Here is a 25788-nt window from a genome sequence, read left to right as displayed (position 1 = left end):
TTATCATTTTTTATAATAAAAATATTGTAGTTATTTTTTATAAAAAAATATTAATTTAGACGGATTTAAGATATAATTTACTAATTTTTGAGCCAAATCAATTTATTTTATCTAATTTTGATAAAAATAATATAGTTTAATCAATTATATGTATTAAATTTTAATTATTTAAAATTATTTTTAAAAAAATATTTCAAACATCTTTATCTAAACCACTCCTCCTCATTGTTGTCACGACCTTGTTAGAGAGAGAGAAAACAAGACATCATGCATAGTTTACAGATAAAATAAGGGAGCAACAAGAAAAAACAAAGTAAAGGCAGGAGGATGACTTGCTTTTGTAATTTCTTAATCTAATCTTAACACTTCCAAGTTCCAACACATGATTAGAATATGGGCCTGGTTTCTGTCTTTCTCTACAAAGCCATTCGTCTGTCTCTTCTGTATGTAATGTTGCTACCACAATTTCAACCCACAATTTGACTTATTTATACTATATAGCACAAGGCCTAGAGATTACTGAGCCGGCCTTATTACCCTTATAACTTTAATAATAATAATAATAATAATAATAATAATAATAATAATAATAATAATAATAATAATAATAATACATTTAAATCTCTCCTTTAATAAATGAATTCATTATTAGTTCCACCTAATCTCTATTATATATTTTGCACCAAAGAAGAGTGGATCACAAGACCACATACATCATCACTTACTCTTGTTGATCGATATGATGGATGAAGAAGAAGCAGCAAAGAGAATGGAAGAAGGACTCAGAAATAATTCACCAATGGATAAGAGGCAGGAAGAGGTAGTTAAGAACGATATTAATGATTCTACAACTGAGCATGGCAAAGAGAGAATAATAATGGAAGTAATTGGTGTTAAGCAGAAGACAAAGCGGGTTGCAACACTTGATGCCTTTAGGGGTCTCACCATAGTGGTTAGTACTAATTAATATATAGTCAACAAGCTAAGTGTGTGATGGGTGGTTTAATTTCAAGTATAAAAATGTTATTTGTATACCAAAGTCAGCCACTAAAATTAATTATTAATATATTTGTGTATAAACATATGTGGTTTAATTTATTTTCAATATGTATTTATATTCTAGCATATATTTTATACTAATGACTGATTTTAGTGGCTGATTTTAATGTACACTTAGCATAACTCTTTGAAGTCATTAATAATTAACTTGTATTAATTATTTTTTTGTAGTTAATTTGACAATTATATGTATATAGTTGATGATACTGGTAGACGATGCTGGTGGAGCTTATCCTCGGATTGATCACTCTCCATGGGATGGATGTACTTTGGCGGATTTCGTTATGCCTTTTTTTCTTTTCATTGTTGGGGTTGCCATTGCCCTTGCACTCAAAGTAACTTTACTAATTCATCACTCTCTTCTTGTCTTTTCCCGTCTTAAAGTTTTCTAATCTATTTTGAGTTTTTATCTTTTTCTTAATATTTGGACTATTTTTATCTCATATTTTATTCGTACTATTTTTTGTTTTTAACTATCTTAAACGTGAAGAATAAAATTAAAATATGTAAAGTAAAAATATAACATTTTAAATGTTAATTTATTCACATAAGACTTTGATTATGATAATGCAGAGAATCCCCAAGATAAGGTATGCAGTAAAGAAGATACTCCTTAGGACATTGAAGCTTCTTTTCTGGGGCATACTTTTGCAAGGTAAATCGTACATATATAAGAACTCCTCAATAATCTCTAAAACTTTCGTTTTAACGTCTATTCTAGTTAATAGTATAAACATAATTTATATATAAATATTCAGAAATTTTTACTTCTTTTATGTTTAAAAATATTTAGGATATAATATATACACAAATACAAATAAATTTTGGTACAGTTATGAATTTGTTTTTATGACATAGGTGGATACTCTCATGCGCCCGACGACCTTGTATACGGAGTAAACATAAAATTTATCAGATGGTGTGGCATTCTTCAGGTATTATGACCAATTAAATTTACTGAAATGCATGTTTCATAATTAAAAAAGTGAAGAAATTAAATAAAATTAAAAGAAAAATCTAACACAGTGTGTGTGTTTTTGCAGAGAATAGCTCTTATATACTGTATTGTCGCTTTAATAGAAACCTTCACCACGAAGCTTAGACCCACTACCTTCACTCCTGGACATCTATCCATTTTTACTGCCTACAAATGGCAATGGTGACAAATTAAAGACCATCCACAACACATATATATTGAATTATAGTTATTAGTTTAAGTATCTAAATTGATCCTTACAAAATTTTCTGTGGGATACTTCTATTATTCTAAAAGTTTTTGAGAATTATTATTATCAATTACTTCTTTTGTTGTTTTAAAATGAGTTTGTTTATCTTATCATAACAAAAATACATACATATTAAAATTTTAATTGAAAGTGATGAAGTGACTAAATCTGTGTTACAAGAATAATTTTTAAAGATTTTAAAATAATAAAAATTTATTGAAAAAAAAATGCTTGATCTAAAATTCGTAAAGGATCCATCTAAATATTTAATCTATTTATTATTATTGATATTACTTTTACGTTATTTATCTTCAAAGATGTTGATTAATTCCATTGGTATAATGGCAGGTTTGGTGGCTTGGTGGCATTCCTTATATACATGATTACAACCTACACACTCTACGTTTCAGATTGGAGTTTCGTGGATCATATTGATGATGACAAACCACTCAAGAGATATACAGTACATATTTGCATACATGATCTCGATCTCTAACTTAATTAATTATTATATATTTTCTCCAACTTAATTAGCTTAATTTGTTAATTACTAGGTGATATGTGGAATGAGAGGACACCTAGGTCCTGCATGTAACGCTGTTGGCTATGTTGATAGACATGTTTGGGGGGTCAACCATCTCTACTCTCAACCTGTTTGGAGACGCTTGAAGGTCACTACTATACTACTTTTTTCAATATAATTAAATAAGATTGAAGGCAGGAATTTTTTTAGTATTTTTAATCAACCATTGATTATCATAAATATTAAATTTTTTTTAATAAAAAAATTTATTAATTTATATATACAAACTTTGAAAAATATAAATACAAACGGTATTAATTTATGGAAAAGTCTAAGAGGCCAGCAACTTTGTTAAATTCTGGCCAGCATGTAACCATCAAGGAAAAATAAGCCATTTGATGAAATTTCAAACCAATCTCACACCATTAAAACCATCATTGATTGCTATTTAATGGTTACAAATCACAAAAGTTGCTGGCCCCTAGCATTACTCTTAATTTATATATGTAAATTTTAGTCAATATAAGTACAAATTATATATTTTTTGTGTAAAAAATATCTATTAATAACTTAATATAGATACAATGCAAATTATTGACTAAATATTAGCTAAAAATAATAATATTTATTAGATATATAATATTATTACTCGTTAAATAATGTTTGACCCACTCTAAATGCACGTGTAATTTTGATAAATTTTGTGCGATTTTAAGTTCTTTTTATTTTCTTTAAATATTTAGTTAGTTATGTTATTTTCTTCGGTTATTATTTAGAATGTAAAATTTAAATTAAGTATTTTGATCAACAAAAATATTATTTACACATTAAAATTAGTTACGATGTATTTTGGTGTATACCTAATGACGTGTGCACCCTCCTAGTACCGTAACCGATCTAAGATCTCGGCATCAATCACTCCTGGCTGAGTCAGCTTTATCCTCCAACCGAAACCCATCACAACAGGATACACTAAGAAGAAGCACGTGACGATTCCTCGGAACTAAAAAGATACTAACAAACAATCCCGGTCATTCGTATCGCAACTAACTTACACCCCACTTATAAAAACAGAAACCACAGTCCTTGGAGAACACAGTATTCTCTTCTCTTAATACTCTTTCTTCTCTGATAAATACACATTCTGACTTAAGCATCGGAGTGCTTTTGCAGGTACTCCCTCCACCGTGTTTCAGAGACATCCGGGGACCCTTGCCACGCTGATCCCAGCGGACGTGTAAGCTCGCCCAGACCTAACAAGCTCCCAAGGCCTAGCTTACTCCTCGGATCACCCGAACGGAACATTTGGCGCCCACCGTGGGGCCCGATAACGCTAACCCCACGATTTCCTGTTATATTTCTACCTCTTGAGTTTCTCTTCGCAGGATAGCACGAGCCCCAGTCATGGCTGACAACGGAGTCCCTCAATTCACACAGGCCGAGCTTATGGCCCAAATGGCGGAACTCCAAGCGGAAGTCAAAAGATTAGCCGAACTATCAGCACGAAATAGCGCCAACCAGATAGGCGAGGGAAATTCCAAAAGATCTTCCCAGGGCACACCTGACCTGCTGATTGCTGACCCACCAAAGGAGAGACTAACCTTGGACAACCCTTTTTCCGAAGAAATAACAAATTTTCAAATGCCAAAACATTTCACACTCCCCTCCTCACTTGAGCCATATAAGGGGATTGGTGACCCCCGGGCTCACATTAAGAAATTTCAATCTATAATGTTTTTTAACGGTCCTAACAATGAACCTGTACTTTGCAGAGCCTTCCCGACGTATCTTGACGGAGCAGCTTTGCTTTGGTTCTCGAAACTACCTGCAGGTTCAATCTCTTCTTTCGAAGAGCTGGCGAAGTCTTTCATTGATTACTTCGCCGCAGCAAGAATATACGTCCATGGATCGGATTACCTCGGCACGATCCGCCAAGGTCCACAGGAGAGCCTAAAGGATTACCTGACCAGGTTTGCAGAGGCGACTATGGAAATACCCGACCTAGATCCGGCTGTCCACCTCCACGCACTCAAGGCCGGCCTCCGACCGGGCAAATTCAGAGAAACGATCGCCATCACCAAACCGAAAACACTGGAGGAGTTCAGGGAAAGGGCGGCCGGACAAATGGAAATCGAAGAACTACGCGAGGCCAACAAAACGGAAAGGAAACCCATAAGGGAGGAGGAACGATCATTGAGATCGACCCACAACAAGGAGATCGGCAAAACATTTAAGCTCACTCCGAAATTTGACAATTACACCAGATTCAACACAAGAAGGGAAAAGATAATCAAGGAAATACTCAATGCCAAGATTATAAAACCCCCAGTAAGGGCAGGCAGTTACCAAGACCAGAGGTTCGTAGACAAAAGCAAACATTGCGCTTTCCACCAAAAATACGGACACACCACCGACGAATGCATAATAGCCAAAGACCTTTTGGAAAGGCTTGCACGACAAGGCCTATTAGACAAGTACATTGAAGGGAGGAAGCATAAGGAAGACGACCGAGGCAGGGAAGAAAGACAACCGACCTCAGTAAACAAGGAAAAATGGCCGGGCAATAACCTACCAAAGGCAGTCATAAACTGCATCTCCGGAGGATTCGCTGGAGGTGGCGAGACAACATCGGCCAGGAAACGAAGTTACCGAGCCATGCTAGCCATAGAAGGAACCTCACCTCCAAACAAGAGCGACGCACCAGATTTAGAGATCACCTTCAATAAAGCAGATATGTGCTCGGCCGCCCCACACCTGGACGACCCGGTCGTAATTTCTATCCAGACAGGCGACCTACTGGTAAGAAAGGTCCTTCTGGACCCAGGTAGCAGCGCAGACGTACTCTTTTATTCTACCTTTTTAAAGATGAACTTATCTGAAAAACTCATAAAACCCTCCTCCGGAGAACTGGTAGGATTCTCCGGAGAAAGGGTACCAATAAAAGGTTACATATGGCTTAAAACGACAATAGGTGAAAACGCATCATCCCGAACACTTGATATACAATACCTGATTGTCGATTGCAATAGTCCTTATAACATTATCCTTGGGAGACCTGCTCTGAACATGTTCAGAGCAGTAATATCAACTTTCCACCTATGTGTTAAATTTCAGGCACAGGACGGAAGAATAGCAACAATCCACTCAGACCGCCAACAAGCTCGGCAGTGTTACAACTCTTGCTTGAAAAGGTCGGATAACAGAGAAAGACAACATGAGATCAAAGCGATACAAACCAGAGAGGAAGTCCTCTCCCTAGCCGAACTCGACCCCAGGGGAGACACACAAGAGAGACCACAACCAACTGACGAACTCCAGAAAATTCAACTGACATCCAAACCAGAGCAAGTAACATACATAGGTCAAGCACTACAAGGGCAGGAAAGGTCGGACCTCGTAAAGCTGCTAAGAGCCAACGCAGACTTATTCGCCTGGACACCAGCAGATATGCCGGGCATAAGTCCGGAGATCATCTGTCACAAACTCGCCACCAATCTTACGAGCCGACCCATAGCTCAGAAGAAAAGAAACCTAGGAACAGAGAAATCAAAAGCAGCCCTAGAAGAGACCAGTAAACTCTTACAAGCCAACTTTATCAGAGAAATCCGCTTCACCACATGGCTCTCGAATGTGGTAATGGTAAGGAAAAACTCAGGTAAATGGCGCATGTGCGTCGATTTTACAGATTTAAACAAAGCATGTCCTAAAGATGCTTACCCCTTACCATGCATTGATAAGCTTGTAGACAACGCTTCAGGTTTCGAAAGCTTAAGCTTCATGGATGCATACTCGGGGTATAATCAAATACTCATGCATCCTGAAGATCAAAGCAAGACAGCATTCATAACCGAATATGGAAACTTTTGTTATCGAGTAATGCCATTTGGCTTAAAGAATGCAGGTGCGACCTATCAACGCTTGATGGACAAGGTCTTCCATCACCAAATAGGACGCAACATGGAGATATATGTGGACGACATGGTCGCGAAAACCAAGAAAGAAAAATCGCACTGTGAAGACCTCAAGGAAATATTTGGACAACTCCGAATTTACAATATGAGATTGAACCCTGAGAAGTGTGCCTTCGGTGTAAAGGGAGGAAAGTTTCTCGGATTCATGCTCACATCGCGAGGAATCGAGGCGAACCCTGAAAAATGTTTAGCAATACTCAACATGGAAAGCCCTAAAACGATAAAAGAGGTACAACAACTTGCAGGAAGGATAGCTGCGCTATCCCGATTCCTACCCGCTGCATCGAGCCGAGCATATCACCTCTTCCAAACAATATCGAAGAACAAAAAATTTCATTGGACAGAGGAAGGCGAGAAAGCATTTTCTGAGCTCAAAACGATCCTAGTAACACCACCCGTGCTACAAAGACCAGAAATCGGTAAACCTTTATATTTATACTTATCTGTTTCAAATTATGCTATAACCTAAAATAACTATTTTAGCAATCCAACATTAAGAACCAAACGATTGGTGGTAAAGTTAATAGAAAGCAAAGATTAAAAGAAAAATTATGATTGGTGATTAAATTTGGAATTGCACACAATTTGATGAATATATAACAGGCATGCACACTGAGTTCTCCAGACACAGGTCCATTTCGCCAAGATGCTCCAAGTTGGTGTCACGCTCCATTTGAGCCCGAGGGTTTATTGAGGTTTATTTTTATATTGTGTTATATATTTCTACTAAGAGTTTAATTTTTTTTTATAAGTGGTTTCATGATATATTCTACTTTTTTATTCATCGTATATAACTCTATATATATATAGCTTTTTTATTTTCTATTTTTAATAACATTTTTAATATTTGTTTGAATTAGTTCCATATCTGCTATCATGTCTGGCACCATTGGTATCCATTATGGACACGTCTTGATCAACTTCAAGGTTACAAAATTCTACCTTAAATTCTGCTATATATGTAAATTCAATTAATTGAACAAAGGCCTCTATATACTATGGTGAAAAAATATTACAGGGTCATCGGGAGAGGCTTAAGCAATGGGTCTCAATGGGCTTTGTTTTACTCATTATAGCCATCATCCTTCACTTCACTAATGGTAATAAACAGCTTGTGCAATATGCATCATATATAAACGAAATGGGCTTTGTTTCACTAAATTTTCGTTTCACTAAATTTTCAATTAAGCTCTTATATGTTTTTTTTATTAAATTCTTATATTATATTAAATTTTATAATTAAGATTTTATCATGATAAAAAATTAGAATTAATAAAATATTCATTTAATTGAATATTTTGTATAGTTTAATAAAATATTCTATTAAATTTAATCTTTTTATCATGATAAGAATTTAATTACAAAATCTAATATAGTATAAAGATTTAATTAAAACAAATATAAAAATCTAATTAAAAATTTAATGAAATAATAGAGACCGACAGAATGATTAAATCTTTTTTAATTCTGTGATCACTTCATACTTTTTATACGTGACTAATGTCTGGTGTTAGTAAATATTGATTGATATTATAATAACTGTGCGAAAATTAAACCGAATTAAACTCAACTAAGAAAGGATTTTAATCTCCATCTAAATTATAACGAAATGCAGCTATTCCAATTAACAAGCAACTGTACAGCTTCAGCTATGTTTGTTTCACAGCTGGTGCTGCTGGAATTGTTTTCTCTGGGCTCTACATAGTGGTGACTAATTAATTATTGTTCTCATTAAATTATTATTTCAACTTGGGATTCTATTCCTTAAAATTAACACTACTTGGTGATGATGAAACAGATCGACATTTGGGGAATTCGTACTCCATTCTTGTTCTTGGAGTGGATAGGAATGAATGCAATGCTTGTGTTTGTGATGGCAGCCCAGGGAATATTTGCGGCATTTGTAAATGGCTGGTATTACGAGGACCCACATAACTCGCTTGTAAGAACCACACCACCCCCTATATGCGCATATATTTAAGGAGAGGAGTCCCTTAAATAAAAATGTCAAAAAATATTTTTTAAAATATTTTTTAAAAATTAAAATTTAATACATATAATCAATTAAATTATATTATTTTTATTAAAATTAGACCGAACAAATTAGTTTAATTAAAAAATTAATAAATTAAATTTTGAATTAGTATAAATTAATATTTTTTATAAAAAATAACTATAATATTTATTTCTATTATATATATTAATTTTAAAAATTCTAGATTCTAATCCTATGACGACAGAAAAGAAAAGGATTAGAAATTAGGATTCTCAATATATATATATATATTAAGAGTATTTTAGTCATTTTTTATAATAGAGATATTGTAGTTATTTTTCATAAAAAATAATATTAATTTAAATCGATTCAAAATTTGATTCACTATTTTTCGGTCAAATTAATTTGTCTGCCTTAATTTTAACAAAAGTAACACGATTTAATCGATTATATATGTTAAATTTTAATTATTAAAAAATATTTTTAAAAAGAGACGTTTTAGACGTATTTATCGGACTAACTCTCTTAGAAAAAATATTAGGGTCCATTGGTTTGATGATTTTCATTTTTTTTATTTTAAATCAAATTAGAAAGTAAAATACACTTGAAAATATATATGTTTGGTGGTAATATTAAAATTGTTGTCATTAAAAATGCTTTTTGAAAAATACTCACAAACATATATAAAACATTAAAATACAATCTTTTACAAAATGCGACAATTATTGATGAACTAGTAATGCGGTTTTGATAAACTTTTAAGGAAAAACAATTCAACCCAAATTAAAGTATATGATTTTCATTGTTGCAGTTTAAATTAGATTAGTATATTAAATTTTTAAAAAATAAAATTTTAAAATTTTATTATTAAGTTACAGAAGTAATATTTTGTTGGTAAAATAAATAGATGAATAAATTTTGTTTTGCATTTACAAAATGCTCACTAAATAATAATAATAACAATAATAATAATATATGAATAAATTTAAAATGTATAACAAATTAAATATATTATACTAAAAATATTAATTTAATAATAAAATAATAATATTATATTATATTATATTATGTGATTTAGATTACATTAAATTAATTTTAAAAAATAAATTTAAAATTCAATACGATTATACAACTTACCAAATATAAAATATAATCAAATCTAAATTAATGTAATTTAATCAATTTAAATTTGAACACTCCTAATAAAACGACGGGATTCGAATTTGTATTACAACAACAACAAATTGTCTGATTGTGACTCTTGCATAAAATAGTGCTTTACTACTCCTATCAATTTTCATATACCACAACAAGAGTTTGTTCCATCTATCTTTGTTATGATTTTTTTTTTCAAACTCTTTTGTGCTTATAACCTCTTATGCTATAAAAGTATTTAATGTTAATTATTATTCATTCATTTACAGAATAATATCATTTCATAATTGTTAGGTGAACTATTATTGTTATTCATTTGTTATATTTTTTCTAGTTTTAATTTATGTAAATAACATAATAAAATATTATTCAACATTTAAATGAATTTTTGCGGTTCATCCAAGAATCAAGAAGAAAAGAAAGGCAGCATTTCAAAGAAAAACAGGTAGGACTGTCAAGCCAAAGCAACAAGTTTTCGAAAATCCGAACACGACTCCATTAGTAATAGTGAATGTGGTGGTCGATAGGAACGCCACACCAAAATCAAAGTCCAAAGTGAAGAAAGATGCTAAGGTACTTGCCATTATAGCCGGGAAAAGGCCTTCTCTTAGAAAGCTTCCTGAAATATCATTTGACCTCGGAGACCGGTGATGTGACAACCTCTCGAAGGACCCACCAATGGTGGTTATGGCGAGAATTTGGACGGATTTAGTCAAGCGAATCTTAGTTGACATAAGGGTAGATTCGAACATTATGTTTCAAAATGTGTTCAACGCTCTGGAATTCAAAGAAACGACCTCAAGAACCACCGCCACAGAGTCGTGGGATTAGGCGATAACTACATCAAACTAGACGGCTCCGTCGCCCTGTCGATCTGCATCGATTCCGGCACAAGTAGGAAGTCCGCCATGGCCGAGTTCGTGGTCCTTAAGGATTCCACGACTTACAATGTCATCCTTGGGAGGAGAACCATCAACCACCTGCTAGCGGCCATTTGCACAAAATTCCCAACAATGAAGTTAGTGGCAGACGATAAGTTGGTAGGGACGATCCGAGGGGATCTAGAAATGGTCGTGGCTTGCAATAATGCCAGTTTGTCACTATGGAGAAGGTCCAAGGAAGCAGTCGGCGTGTTCTTGGCAGACTTGGATGCAAGAATCGACGAGCACCCAAGGTTCGAGTCCTAGGGTGACCTGGAAAAATTCCAGGAAGAGGGGAGAGAGCATAAATTCACATTTGTGAGCAACCAACCCTACAAGCTGAAAGGACCTCTGATCGAAGCCATCTGAGCTAATAGAGACTTTTTTGCATGGACTCCAGCCGATATACTAGGAATAGACCTAGAATTCATGTCCCACCGATCGGCCATAAAGCCGAAGGCAAAGTCCGTCGCACAGAGGAAGAGGAAGATGTCCTCGAAAAGAGAAAGTGAGGTGGCCAAGTAGACGGATAAATTTTTGGAAGCCGGGTTCATTAGGGAATTAGATTACTTTACGTGACTTTCAAATGTGGTTCTTGTGAAGAAGGCAAACGAGAAGTGGAGAATGTGCGTGGACTACTCGGACCTTAACAAGGCTTGTTCAAAGGACTCATTCCCCCTAACTAACATAGATGCCTTGGTGGATGTGACAGCAGGATACAAGTTCTTGAATTTCATGGATGTGTAGTCAGGATAAAATCAGATCTCGATGCACCAGCCTGACAAGGAGAAGATGGTGTTCATAACGCCATGGGGAACATATTGTTACAAAGTCATGTCATTCGACCTAAAAAATACAGGGACAACCTATCAAAGACTTATGAATAAGGTCTTTAAGGACCACATAGGCAGGTCAGTAGAAGTTTACATCGATGACATGCTGGTCAAGATGGCAGAGCCGAACAACCTAGTAGCTAACTTGCAGGTCATCTTCAACTTCCTCCGAAAATACAGCTTGAGGCTAAATCCCCTGAAATGTGCTTTTGCCATGGAAGCAGGAAAGTTCATGGGGTTTATAATCACCCAGAGGGGAGTAGAGTGCTTTGCATGGCGAGACCCAAGTGTGTGAAAGATGTACAAAGGCTAGCGGGGAGGCTAACGGCTCTATCCCGTTTCCTCGGCACATCAGTAGCCAAGGCACTGCCTTTCTTTAACTTGATGAAAAAGGAGATGTCCTTTGAGTGGGGCCCATCTTATGACGAAGCCTTCAACCACTTCAAGAGGATTTTGTTGAAACCACTGGTGCTCAAAAAGCCAAATAAAGGAGAGCCTTTGTACTTGTACCTCGCAGTGATAGAAGAAGCTTTGGCTGCCGCTTTAGTGCGAGAGGATGGCCAACAAAACCACCTGTATACTCCATAAATAAGGTGCTCTAGGGGGTGAAACTAAGGTACATGAGACTAGAGAAAGTGGCTTTCGCTTTGCTAGTTTCTTCTTGGAGACTAAGGCAATATTTTCAGGAACACCCAATTACAGTAAGAATAGACCAAGCGATCAAGCAGATATTGCAGAAACCTGACCTAACAGGGAGAATGATGGTCTGGGCAGTGAAGCTATCCAGTATGACATCTAGTACGAGCCCCGCCGCGTTATCAAAGCCCAAGCAATGGTCGTCTTCTTGGTGGAGATAGTCGACGATCCATCGAAGGCCCCGAACACACGATGGATGCTCCATATTAACGAAGCATCCAACCAAGCATTTGGTAGAGACGGGATAATATTAGAGAACTTGGAGGGGATAACTTATGATCAGTCCATCAAGTTCGAGTTCCCGATCTCGAATATCCAAACAGAGTATGAAGCCGTGATTAGGGGCTTAATACTACCAAAAGAGGTTGCAGTAGCAAGACTCAAAATCAACAGCGACTCCCAAGTGGTAACGACCCAAGTGAACAGAACATACCAAGTTCAAGACCTACTACTGCAGAAGTACCTAGAGAAAACTAAACAATTATGTAGGGATTTTGAAGAGGTGGTTGTTCAACATGGTCCCAGGGAGAGGAAAACTAAAGCTAACTTGTTGTCGAAGTTGGATAGCACCAAACCCAGGGCGGGGAACCGATCCCTAATCCAGGGCTAGGAAAAGAGACATCAATAGCCCTTTGCTTGAACCAGAGCCATCAGGAACCACCTTCTTGGATATACACGATCAACAATTTCTGGAAAAGGGAGACCTACCAGAGGACACGAAAGAAGCTTCATGAGAAGAGAGGCCGTCAAGTATACGGTGGTGTAGGGCCAACTGTATAAGAGAGGGATAAATTAACTTTTGTTGAACTATTTGCGACCCGAGAAGGCGGAGTATGTCTTGAAGGAGGTGCACCAGGGATGTTGTGGGCACCACATTAGGGAAAAGTTCTTAACTCGGAAGCTCGTTAAGGTTGGTTATTATTGGCCTACAATGATAACCGATGCTAGCGAGTATGTGAAGATGTGCCTCAAGTGCCAAGAGAATGCAAATTTTAATAAGGCATCAGCCCGAGGAGCTGAGCTCCATCATGGCCTCCTGACCTTTCTCCCAATGGGGAGTTGACTTGTTGGGCCCATTTCCGATGGTTCTAGGACAAGTCAAGTACCTAATCGTGACCATTGACTACTATATCAAGTGGGTAGAAGCAAATCCACTGGCGAGTATATCATCCACAAATTGCCGTAAATTCTTGTGGAGGTAGGTGATCGCCAGGTTCAAAATTTCTGAGATTGTGATATCAGACAATGGGATACAGTTCTCTGATAATAAGTTTGGAGAGTTCCTGGCAAGGCTTGGTATCAATCAAAGGTTCTACTCTGTAGAACAACCCCAGAGTAATGAACAAGTAGAGGTGGCAAACAAGATCATCCTTAAAAGGGTTAAAAAAGTGTTTGGAGCAGAGGAAAGGCTTGTGGGTAGATGAGCTGGCTTCGGTTCTATGGTCTTACAAGATGATGCCACAATCCGCTACTGAGGAGACACCTTTCTGGCTCACCTACGGAGTAGATGCCATTATTCCGTCGAGATAGGGGAGCCCAGCCCAAGATTGTTGTTAGGAGGAGGCGACAAGGCGAGCGAAAAAGACCTGTTAGACGAAACCAGGGCAATAACCCATTTGTCGAAAGTGGAGATGAAGCAGAAGCTAGCACTTCGTTACAATTGCAAGGTACATAACAGAAGATTTGAGGAAGAAGACTTAGTCTTGTGGCACAATGACATTAACCACCAACCCTGGGGGAAGGGAAACTGTCCTCCAACTGGGAAGGACCTTACAGGGTGAAAGAGGTGCATGGCAAAGGCACGTACAAGCTATAGCGACTAGATGGGAAGGAGGTACCGAGCACTTGGAATGCGGCAAACCTTAGGAGATTCTACTCCTAAGGAGCATGGCTTCACACACCCGGACAGTCTCTTACTTGAGCACGATTTGGTAGTACCTTGCTCCTTTTTATTACTTTCGATTTGCTTTTGATTTGTGTTAGTCTCATTATTATTACACACTTTCTTGTATTGTCGAAGTATAGTCTATAAAATGAAGAGGTATTTTTTCCCCTTACCATCAACAGTAACGGCGGCAAGGAAATTTAATGAGGCCATTTGTTAATTCCTTTTTTAGTATAATTTATTTTTCAAGTGTAGTTTATGAAATGGGTACTCGTTCCTCTCACCGTCAACCCGAAATGGTGACAGGAGGCTTTGACGAGGCCCAAGTTTAACAAAAATAATTTTTCTTTGGAGAAATATTTCTCAAGTTAAAACTGGCTTCCCGGGACTGATAGACCCAAGAAATCCTCACGGAAATAAATGGATATCCATCGAAACACGACTAAACAGACATATTATCATAATAATCACACAACTAAATGGCCAGAATGGCTTAAACATACAAATCAAGTCTACAAGTTCCAAATTAAAGTTTAAAGTTTACAAACTACTAACGCAAACATTTACTGACAGGGTAACTAATCAGCCCAACAACACAAAAAGAAACTAAAGAGTTCAAATTACAAGAATGGAAGTAGCTATTTCCTTGGCATATCCACAACATTGTCATCTTGGATCATTTTGAAAGAACCAATAGCAGAAATATCGAAATCAGGAGCAAGCAGCAAAAACCTGGGCTTTAATCGCCTCCTTGGTAGCAGAAATGGCATCCCAGGCATCCCTTATGATCTCCTTGTTCTTTTTTCTCATATTGGTGGCTTCCAAATAAAAAGAGTCTACTAATTTCACAGCCTTAGCCAATTCTTTCTCAAGCACCTTTACCCTGCTCTCTGTCATGATGGCCTGACCCTGAGCCTCGTTGAGTTGCTTCGAAGGAGAGACATCCCGATCAATGAGGCACTGGATCTCTTTGCCAGCCTCCTTCAGTTTCTTCTCAGCTTCGCTTAGGTTGGTCCCTGTGGCTTCTCCCTCAGCCTTTAACTTAGAAACTTCACATTAGGCCACCCTGTAATTACCCTCCAGAACCTGGCACTAGGCTAAAACCAGCTCCACTTTCCTCATAATAGTAGCATCTCAGAGGAGGCTTCAGTACGTTCACTTAGCTTGGGATGCTAGGTCTTCTTCGTGGAAGAATTTTTTAGTATTCGGTATCATTGGGAATCAATGAAGCCGGCGGCGTCAAAGTGCTTCTCCGTTACAAAAAGAGCTTGTCCCGGATTGGAATTAGACTTCATCTTCTTAGGATTAGGTATCACCAGTACTTTATCCTCTTCAACCCGAGCACCCAAAGAGTGCTCAATCGCAGCAGCCTTGCCCTTGTCAACCTCGCCAGCAGCACTATGCCCAACTTGGGGCCCAGCTTGAGGCTGAGATTGAACTTTCAGTTCATCGAGTTAGGGGATCTCGGCTTGAGGATCGGGGGAGTCGGAGGCGTTGTAGTCCCTATCGAGGAAGAAATGAGTCATCAAACGACTAAGAAAAGTGTTCCCAGAAACCATCCTAACTACAAAAGAAAGAGAAAGCCAAGTTACGAAGTCGTCAATAAAGTTGCAATATATAAATCGGAAAAACGGAAGAATAATAGCAGGTAGAATGCCCTACTTACCTACACAATCTCGACTGACTTCCTGGTCACCCATTAGAAAATGAGGATTAAAGGGGTTAGAGCCGAATATCACCAACAAAATGTTGGCGATCTGCTAAGGGTGAACCAAAAGGGGTGACAACATCGAGCTAGTCTCACCTTGAAGAAGGTTTCTTTAAAGTCGTGGAAGGAATCTTCGAAGAGGTCAAAGATTCTTCGATTCTGCATGCCCCGGAAGGAGAGGTATCCTTTCTTGTGTTTACCTTCTTGAAAAGGATTTGTGACAAGAAAGAAGAAGAGAAAAACTTCTACAGTGGCTGGGAGTTCTAAATATTCGCAAACTATCTCAAAACACTAGATAGCAACCCAGTTGTTTGGGTGGAGTTGAGAAGGAGTAAAATTGCATCTATTCAAGAGAGCCAGAATAAATGGGGAAAAAGGAATCCAGACACCCAAAGTGGTGGACATAGGTTTGTACACCCACTTCCAGTTAGAGATGCGAGCAACGTCGAGGTTGAGTTGGCAAACGTGTTCTCGTGGACTTGGGACCAAGAGTTCGTAGTTAGCCTCCTCAAGACTACCTCCAAATAGTGCTCTTGAATCACGGAGCTCTTGCAGCTCCTCCACGATTACCCTAGAAGAGGTACTTGTGACATCGGTCATACACCACGCGTAACGGTTCACGGAAGGACGCATCGCCATACCTACGGTGGGGGCACCGCTTAAGTTAAGTCGTAAGGTCGGAGGCAGGTCCCAAGTCAAAAGTAAGTCATTCTACACTAAACCATTCTAGTCTAAAGCCACCATATTCTATCCTAAAGCAACCATGTTCTGACCTAAAACCATCATAGCCTAAAACACGATAGGGATGCCTATGATACCCCCTAATAACTACTTAATAAATACTAGAGCAAGAAGCAGTACCAGTAAAATGAGATATAGAAACAAAGGCAAAAAGAGACAAGGTAGGCACAAAAGATAGTCACTTACCAGTATTTGTGGTGAAGGAAGACACTAAAAGCAGAAAATGGCAAGTTTCCTACTGTGGCAGGGCAAAAATTCCCAAGCAAAGCTAAAGGTAGCAGTCGTGGTAGGATGGAAAAGGAACGGCGAGAATGGTGGTGTCAGTTATAAGAAGAGAAGAAAAAAAGAAATGTTAGAATGGAATGGGGGTGGTAACTGTAACTAAAGAAGGAGAAGCGCAAAAGGTCAAGGGTAGAATAGACCTTTTTATGCACTTTCAAATCACTCTTAAAAGGCATTTAATGCTTTGAGCGCAAGGATCGAGGCGACGCTCTCAAAATGGGTGTTGGGGGGAACCCTCACACGCGAGAAAGCCTCTAAAAGTCCATGTTCATGACAGCTCACCCACGTTGAATAGAGGCTGTTATTCCGGAGTACCCGGGTAGATGAATGCGCCAGTCGTGCATATCACGTTCTAACGCATCGGGGGGCACTGTTTTGGCCTAACCCAACGCAACCCAACACGACCTAACAAACAAACGCTCGCCCTATTTCGTATGGGCATGCGTCCTCCACGTGACACAAGCTCCCTTTAGAAGGGACTCGACAACTGGCCAAAGCTGGAAAAGGAGCTGGTCCCTAAGGAGGTGGGAGGCCCACCTGGACGAGTGAGAATAAGGGAGAGGGACTTACCCCTCTCCCCAGATACGTCACTGTTACCCTAAATGTAGTCGCCTCATCATACAGATATTAACTTAGGCATCGGAGTATCCTTGCAGGTGGCTCTACTCGCCGATCAACCGACGACTTGTTGGCGAAGTCTTTCCCTCCATAATCATCATTCTACTCATCCAGGTCCCGACTCAATCAGCAACCGAATACTATATAAATACAAAATTTATCGAGCAACAAAATTTATCTTTTTAAAATTTAATGAAATTTAATTGTTTATTATATTTTTGAAATCCAACCATTTATAAAAAAATTTGTTGATTAAATAACTTTTAACTTAAATATACATAATTTTATTGTTTTAAAATAAATATATTTTTATATTTTGATAATGAAAATATAAATTTAAAAATGAATCAACCAAATATATCATCATTATTTTCTCCGTTTGAAAATAAAATTCATTTTAACAAATTAAACATATTTTCTAAAATATGAAAATCTAACATGAAAATAATTTTTACAAAATAAAAATAAAAAATAATTTCACAAACCAATCAATATTTTATATCCATTATTTTTATGTGTATTTCGCTTGTGCACTTTTTTAATTTTTGTATGAAAAGTGATGGATAAAAAATGAAAAAAAAAATAAAAATTTTGTCTTTGTATTATTAAAGAAATTTTCACAAAATAAATAAAAAATAATACAAATATCATTTTTTCTATGTTTATTCTATATGAAATCACTATCAAGGAACTAATTAATTGGCCATATTTTATGAACATAAATCAATTGAGCAGGTGCACTGGATTAAGAAGCATGTATTTGTGAATGTTTGGCACTCAGAGAAGGTGGGTACTATCTTATATGTCTTCTTTGCTGAAATCACCTTTTGGGCTGTTGTTGCTGGCATCTTGCACAAATTCAAAATATATTGGAAACTCTAAGCTTTCTAGGCTTTCTACACCGATATATCACCCATATTACTATTACATAGATTTTGTTGAAATATAGTCCAGACTTTTCTTTTTATTAATTTAGCAGTGATTTCAATGTTACAAGTTTAAATCGCAGAATTAATTATGTAGTGATGTAATCATTAAGTTATTAAAGTCTTTATATCTTTCTATTACGATCTTTTCTAAAATTTTGTATTAATGAAAGATGTGGGCATACTATTATCCTTTTTATTCTACAAACTTGCCAGAAAGAATATAATACATTAATACTATTCCACAATTTTCACATGCTTATTCGAAAATGAGACTAAAGACATGAAGAAGAAAATAATCAAAATATATATCAATGATATTTCAAAATAGTATATGCCAAATCACCATTGGCCGCCAATTATAATTTAAAACAAATCATATATTCGGGGAAGAAAACTACAGATAACGAAATAAAGTATATTCCTATTTTGTAATCAAAATAAAATATAGCTTAAAGATATCATAAATTAATGTTGAAATTGGCAAAATTTTGGTGTAATTAATGGTTGTGGTGCTTTTGGTGGTGATTAACGATGATATGGCGTTCTCTACTTCTCGCAATATGCGACCGTCTGACAAAGGCTAGGAAGAGGAGCTCTGAAGAGGAGCTCCTCGCAGAGTGTGAAAAGGCTTAACCTTGTATTTGAAGATTCGAGGGGCGGCTTTGGTGATTGTTGGGTATGGGACATTGACTAAGTCATCTCATCTCATCAGAAATCAAATTTATGATCAATGAATTGCAAATTGTAATGGGTTTGGTGCAGGATTTTGATTTGATTGTTTATTTTTATTTGATTTGGTTTGTTTTGTTTTGAATAGTGGTAGAGATTATAGGGGCATGCTGCAGATCACTTGTATGAGAACTTTCAAATATATATAAAAAAAACCTATTAACATTTCAATTGAGAAGCAGTTCAGAAGGACCAAGATAGAAAGTTTGGAGTGACTTTGGAAGGTAACCCTGTGTTAACACTTCAAACATAAAAAATGTCTTTTTTTTAAAAGGCGTGTATACGTGTCATAATTATTAGATCCGGTTTGTTCCGATCAATTTACACAATATAAACCGAATTATATTTAAATTTTTTTATAAAAAGATAAATATATCATTGATTTTTTATTTTGCAGACATTAAAATTCCTAATAATTTAAAAATACAATTAAGTCCCTATAAAAAAATTTGTAACCCTAACCCCTTATCCTGCCCAAGCCCAAATTCAAGCCTAACGGTGAAATAATTTGCAGCATTCTGGATTCTCCCGAGCTCACTCGATCATGCTCAAACCTGGAAAGAAGGGATATTCTTGGTAATACAATTCATCAATTCCCAGATTCAAAGTCGCAATCTTTCGAGAATTTACAGGAACTTACAGTAGGTAAAGTGGCTGCTAATCTCGAAAGCCCCAGGTCGAGAATTTACAGGAATTCACCTGTTGAAGCTTATGTGGGACAGGAGTTTGAGTCAGAAGCAGAGGCACATGCATTCTACAATGCATATGCCACGAGTGTTGGATTCATCGTACGTGTTAGTAAACTCTCTCGGTCAAGGATCGATAATTCTGCTATTGGGCAGATTTTTGTCTGCAACAAAGAGGGATACAGGATGACTGACAAGCGTGAAAATGTTATACGGCAAAGGGTTAAGACAAGGGTTGGTTGCAAGGCAATGATAATGGTAAGGAAAGTAAAATCTGGTAGCTGGGTTGTTACACGTTTTGTAAAGGAACACACACACCTTCTTGCTGGTCCAGGAGGTGGCAGAAGGGATTTCATCTACGAACAATATCCGGTCAGTTCTCCTTCTTCCATTGCTATGCATTACTAAATTAGTTATCTTCACAGTTACTTCATGCCAGATTGATTAGAAATGACAAATTGGATGGATCATGATGTCACTATTAAGCTAAATGTTGGAGATTAGCATCAGGCTATTTCAAAATGAAGTTTTTCAGGATAATATTGGTTCTTTTACATGTTTTCAGCTTATTTTCCCCCACTTACCTCTTTGTTTTCTGATACTATTTTTCAGGGTGAACGGTATAGAATTCGGGAATTAAATCAGCAGTTGACGTACAGCAGAGAAAAAGAGGTCTGCCACCTATGAAAGACATCTTGAATTGATACTCGAGCATATTGACGAGTATAACGAGAGCCTATCGAAGAAAATACAGCACATAGTAGACAATGTAAAGGAGATGGAAAGCAAAGAAGAACAAAGCCAATTGAACTTTCAATTAGCCACCCTTTAAATAATTTTCCCCCGGACGAAACACAGAAACCAACCGTCAATTAAAAAATACTGCGATGTGAAGCATACAAAGTGCAATGTTAGTAGTATTCTGCTAATTGCTGACCCTAGGGTGTTTGCTCTCTGTTCCTGCTTTAGATGTCTGGTGGGGTTCTCATGCAATGAAATTTATTGTATTATTTTCTTATTTATGCTACGAATGAATGACACATTTAATTGGTAGAAGAAGAAAGCCAATTACTGTCAATGCCTGGTTTCATCTGAGTTGATTCTTGTGGAGCTGTGCCAGAAATATGATATTATTACTCAAAAGGCATTCAAATGCCATGGTAGAGTTGAATTGTTCTATTTTTTTATTGAGTTTGTAAAACATGATCCAAAGCTTTGACTCTTGTGTCTAGTAATGATTAATCTATTTTGTATATATAATAAGACTTATATGAGCATGTTGTGCTCCCAATCCATGTTCATATTTTCTCCCTTAGCTCAGCTTCCATCAATTGATTTGCTCTAAACTGTTATGTATGATTTCCTTTGCTGCAACGAGTGAAATAATCAATGAAAGTTCAACCTTCAATTGCTAACTGGATTTACTACTATTAAAAATGGTTAAGACATTAGAGTGAATCTCAACTATATAATCCTAAAATTGCTTTCTGAATTTTAGTTTCGTTTTTCCTTTGATGTTATCATGAGAATGAATTTGTTGATTATTTACATAATCGTTACTTTTATATGTATTTTTTTACTATTTATTTTCTTACTCCCATGTTTTATGGGAATCTTAGGATGTATTCAGCTTGTATTTTTATTTTTAGTACTAAAAATAAAAAACATTGAAAATGGTAATAGAAAATAAAAATACAGATAAAATATATTTTATCTTTCAAATAGATATCACAAAATAAATAAAATAATATATATAAAGTATATACCAAAAAGTCACCACAAACTTCAGACACACACAACAAATTTTCCATAAAAAAATGCAGAAGTCATAGATTAAAATGTAGTTTAAATATAAAATAATGTCATATTCTTAGTTAAGTAGTTCTCTTCATAAAAAAAGTCAAAATCAAACCATAGGATATATACCAAAACATTAGAAGAATTAGAATTGAACTAAGAAGCAACTATTAATAAGTAGCAGAGCTCATGATATGGTGCATCCATTAGCATTACCATAATATGAGCATGGAGAAGGAGGAGGAGGAGGAGCCTGTTGCTGCGGCTGTTGTTGTGGTGGATAACGCTGTTGATGATGATAGTAACTGTATTGATAAGGTAGTTGTTGTGGTCTACCATAACCCATTGGAGGAGGAACACATTCATTGTGGTTGTTGTGGTTGATGCACATTATGTTCCTCCTATTTGCTATCATAAACTAGGTTCATGAGCCCAAAAGCATCTGGATCCGGACAAAAGAGAGAACAATCTTGGATTTCTTTATTTGCTATGTGCCATTTGACAAAGCGAGCTTGTATCGACTACTTGAACAGAAAAAGGATGACCGAAAAAAGTCAGCATTTATCATCTTTCCTGCAAGACTATATCCAAACTTGAACACAAGGACCAACATAAAATATACTAGAAGCAAAGCAGAAAGCCCATCTAAAAGCAGTTTCTCAGAGGAATAAATAAATGGAGTTATTAAAATTTTTCTTTTTTCAACACAAAGACAGTGCTTTATCTGTGATAACTCAAAACTCCAGGAACAAAAAATTATAAGAGGTATCCAGCAGTTATTGCCAAGTGGTGGACTACTAGAAAGAAATAGATAGAAGCTACAGACCCAAATTACTATGGATGGGACCTTGGAAATTTGGCATCTCAAATATTGCTCTATGTTAAAATGTCTATAGTGGACAAATGAAGATGGCACCAATTTACTCAGACCATGCTTACATCAGTACTGCCATAAGGTTTAATGATCATTGGTCGTCATACCAGTACCTAAAGGTTTATCTCAGGATTATGCTTTATCTAATATAACATGTTATTCATTGGAACCTATATAAATTTTGAAATACCATCCTTCTTTTTCAGAACAAAAATAAAGCATACTCAAAGTTGTTAGCTATTATCATTTTTTTAGTAGTTAACATTCTCTCGGTGAAGGTTCTTTACTTGTAGAAAACAACAAATTATATAGGTGTTGACAAAACAAAACAAAATCAATGTGCTAATGAATTGTAAGTTGAACAAGCATCAAAATATAGCCAAAAGTGCCTCTTCCAAGAACAATGTGCCTAACAAAAAGCAATTTAATCTTTATAGTAGCTACAACATATAAATAAAATGCAAAGCATCACATGGGCATTCAATCAAACATATGGTGTGCAATGCAGAAATTCTGCATAATCAAGCATTTTTCAGCGGCATTCAATCCATAACAGCCATAATCCAACACTTGCAACTTAACAAAGATCTAATAAACTAATCCTAACCTATCTTAACCGCTTAAATCCACTAACAACATGCAAATTCTAACTAACTAACTAATTAAAGAAAATAGACTGGAAAGAGAGAACCTGAGGTGATGACTAGGGTTCTTGAAGCAGAGAAAGGGAAAAAGAATGCAGTCGTACTATGTTATTGCCACTGCTGGAGGTGCGGTGACAATGATGCCAAAGAGGAGGAGCTGGGCCGAGCTCCGAGTTGGAAAGGGAGAAGACGAACGTCGGTGAAAGAGGGTGAAAAAGAGAGAGGGAAAAAAAGAAGAACGAGGTTGCGGTGGGAGAAGGAGATCAAGAAGTTACCCTGCGACCAGAAGGCGGTTCTGAAAAAAGGTTGGGTTTTTGGCAAGGTAACCTAGCTAGATGTGATATAAGGGAAAAGACACTCTAAAACTGAAATTCCCTGAAACTAAAAGGCAATTTTGAATAAAATTTTAATTTTTGACGCAAAGTAAATGAGCAGCTTTGAAATAACTACATATAACAAATTTTAAAAGTAAAATTTTATCTAAAAGATAGATATTTAAAAAATTATACTTAATATTAATTTTATAATATTTAAATTAAATTGTGTTTTTAAATTTTCGTTATATAATAATCTTAAAAGATAAATATTTAATAAAATTAACATTTAAAATTAAATATTCTTTTTATATTAATAGATAAGATGAATAAAATAAAATAACTGTCTCGAATTATATAAAAAAGAGTCATAGACCTCTAAATTACGTTCAACATTTATTTTTTTTTAATGTTTAATATACCTTAATCTTATGAAAAAGAATATGATTTTTTTATTTTATGTGATTTTTTTATTATTTTTACCATAAATAAGATTAAATCTAACAAAAAAAATGAAAGGATAAATTGGAAACAACAAACGTTAGTCAAAATAACAAAAAATATGAGTCATATCTAGTGTATATGTATTCTATCGAATTTTGTTTGGTTTTACTTTTATTTTATTTTATTCTATACTTTTGTGTGGATTAAAAAATAACGTTCCTAATATATGAATAATGTTAAAACATATTAAACTAATTTTGTAAAGGAAAAAATTTAGTTGCTATGAAAGACAGGTGTATAAATAAACACTAACTACTTACTTATTAATCTAATTTTCAAAAAAATGTATAATAATAAATGAGATATTAATTATTATGATGATTATTTCATATTTTGATCAAGAAGTTTTGGAATCGAGCTTAGAAACAAAAAATTGTACATTTTCATAAGTTATATAATTAAGGTTATTTTAGGAAAAAAATTTATTTTGGAATAGTAAAAATATTTGGGATAAATTATAGACTAATTTAATATATAGATAATAGTTTTGTACTAAATGTTAAAATTTTTCAATAAACATTTGAAATTCGTTTGAAAACTGATGCACTTTCAAACCAAATTTACAAATAATGTTATTTTCATCCCAAATTTGTGGGAAAAAGTTTTAGCTACTTCGAAAGGTTAGCTATGGTAAAAGCATTTAAGATTAATTATAGACAAATTTGGGATACAATTAACATTTTTCAAAATACGTTCCAAATCTGTCTGAAGTTATTGCGCATATTCAGATAGAATACGAATGAATTATAGTTTTTCTTCAAAATGTGTTGCTAATCTATATGAAAATTTTGGCGCCAACCAAGAAAAATTTGGAACAAAATTTAGACAAATTTAGGACAGAACATATTATTTTAATGCCTCCACTAAAAGTTGTTCGACATTTGTCTTAAATTTTTCCGAAATTAAAAAGTCATTCAGACGGAATGAATTTCGCTTGAAAATTTCGTCCGAAAAAATTCTATTTCTAGTAGTGATATGCATATACTGTAGCAGTTAAAATTTGTTTTAATGGCAATTTATATAGGTTTCCTCTTAAATTTGGCAAAAATTATTGTAGCTCTTTTATATTTATTTAAGTGACATTAACTTCTCTTTGCCAAAGATAATGGTATTTTGAGAGATTTTATTTTTTTAATTTATATAATAATTAAAGAAGTGTAAATAAGTACTTTTGAAACTGGACCATCTTCATAAATATTTTTCCGATGTATCTTCAGTTTGGTATAAAAAGTTATTGGCTCTCTCTCAAAGTGTTTTTGACTTAAAGTCAATGTATAATCGTAGACTCCAATAATTTTATTATGCAAAGATTTGTAAAGTTGCTAACTTTTTTATGGAGATATTTTCAGTAAAAATTTTATAACTAACTTTCATAAAATAATTGCATAATGTTTATATTAATAGAAAAAAATATTAATTAATAATACAATAATTTGATTTTATAATTTAAAAATAAATAATTTGTAAGATTATAGTATAATTTGTATAATTTAAAAAAGTATAATAGTAATAAATAAGAATATTATCTTTCTCCTAATAATATAATCATATAAGATGTTACCATTAATTAATTTAAAATTTATCATCTTTTCGTAAGTATAATATTATTTAAAATTAAAAAAAATTATTGATTAATGCTATTATATAAATAATATCAAGATAAAATATTATCCAACACATTAGGAAACAAAATATTAA

The 25788-nt window shown here is 35.1% G+C and overlaps 1 protein-coding gene and 1 pseudogene across 1 annotated transcript; both read left to right on the top strand.

Annotated features, from left to right (window-relative positions):
• Positions 1-725: 725 nt before the first annotated feature.
• LOC107648129 (uncharacterized) lies at positions 726-18495 on the top strand. The gene is made up of 13 exons (XM_021104468.2): positions 726-952; positions 1257-1394; positions 1633-1714; positions 1918-1994; positions 2103-2218; positions 2634-2748; positions 2840-2956; positions 7383-7474; positions 7640-7706; positions 7798-7879; positions 8395-8486; positions 8578-8721; positions 18349-18495. The coding sequence occupies exons 1-13, from the start codon at positions 740-742 to the stop codon at positions 18493-18495; spliced, it is 1482 nt and encodes a 493-aa protein (XP_020960127.1). The 5' UTR covers positions 726-739.
• A 578-nt stretch (positions 18496-19073) lies between these two features.
• On the top strand, positions 19074-20789 carry LOC107646738 (uncharacterized; annotated as a pseudogene).
• The last annotated feature ends 4999 nt before the right edge of the window (positions 20790-25788 follow it).

The sequence above is a fragment of the Arachis ipaensis genome, chromosome B6, assembly GCF_059453495.1.
Source record: "Arachis ipaensis isolate K30076 ecotype BB chromosome B6, ASM5945349v1, whole genome shotgun sequence".
NCBI classification, from domain to species: domain Eukaryota; kingdom Viridiplantae; phylum Streptophyta; class Magnoliopsida; order Fabales; family Fabaceae; genus Arachis; species Arachis ipaensis.
Note: the sequence above shows the minus strand (reverse complement) of the source record. Positions and strands in the feature narration are given on the sequence as shown.

What these genes read in the sequence shown, in the direction of transcription:
- LOC107648129 (XM_021104468.2), top strand. Translation starts at nt 740, where the DNA reads ATGATGGATGAAGAAGAAGCAGCAAAGAGAATGGAAGAAGGACTCAGA. An exon ending in CCATTGCCCTTGCACTCAAA is followed by an intron (nt 1,395 to 1,632) that starts GTAACTTTACTA and finishes ATGATAATGCAG; the next exon opens with AGAATCCCCAAGATAAGGTA. An exon ending in CTGGGGCATACTTTTGCAAG is followed by an intron (nt 1,715 to 1,917) that starts GTAAATCGTACA and finishes TTTATGACATAG; the next exon opens with GTGGATACTCTCATGCGCCC.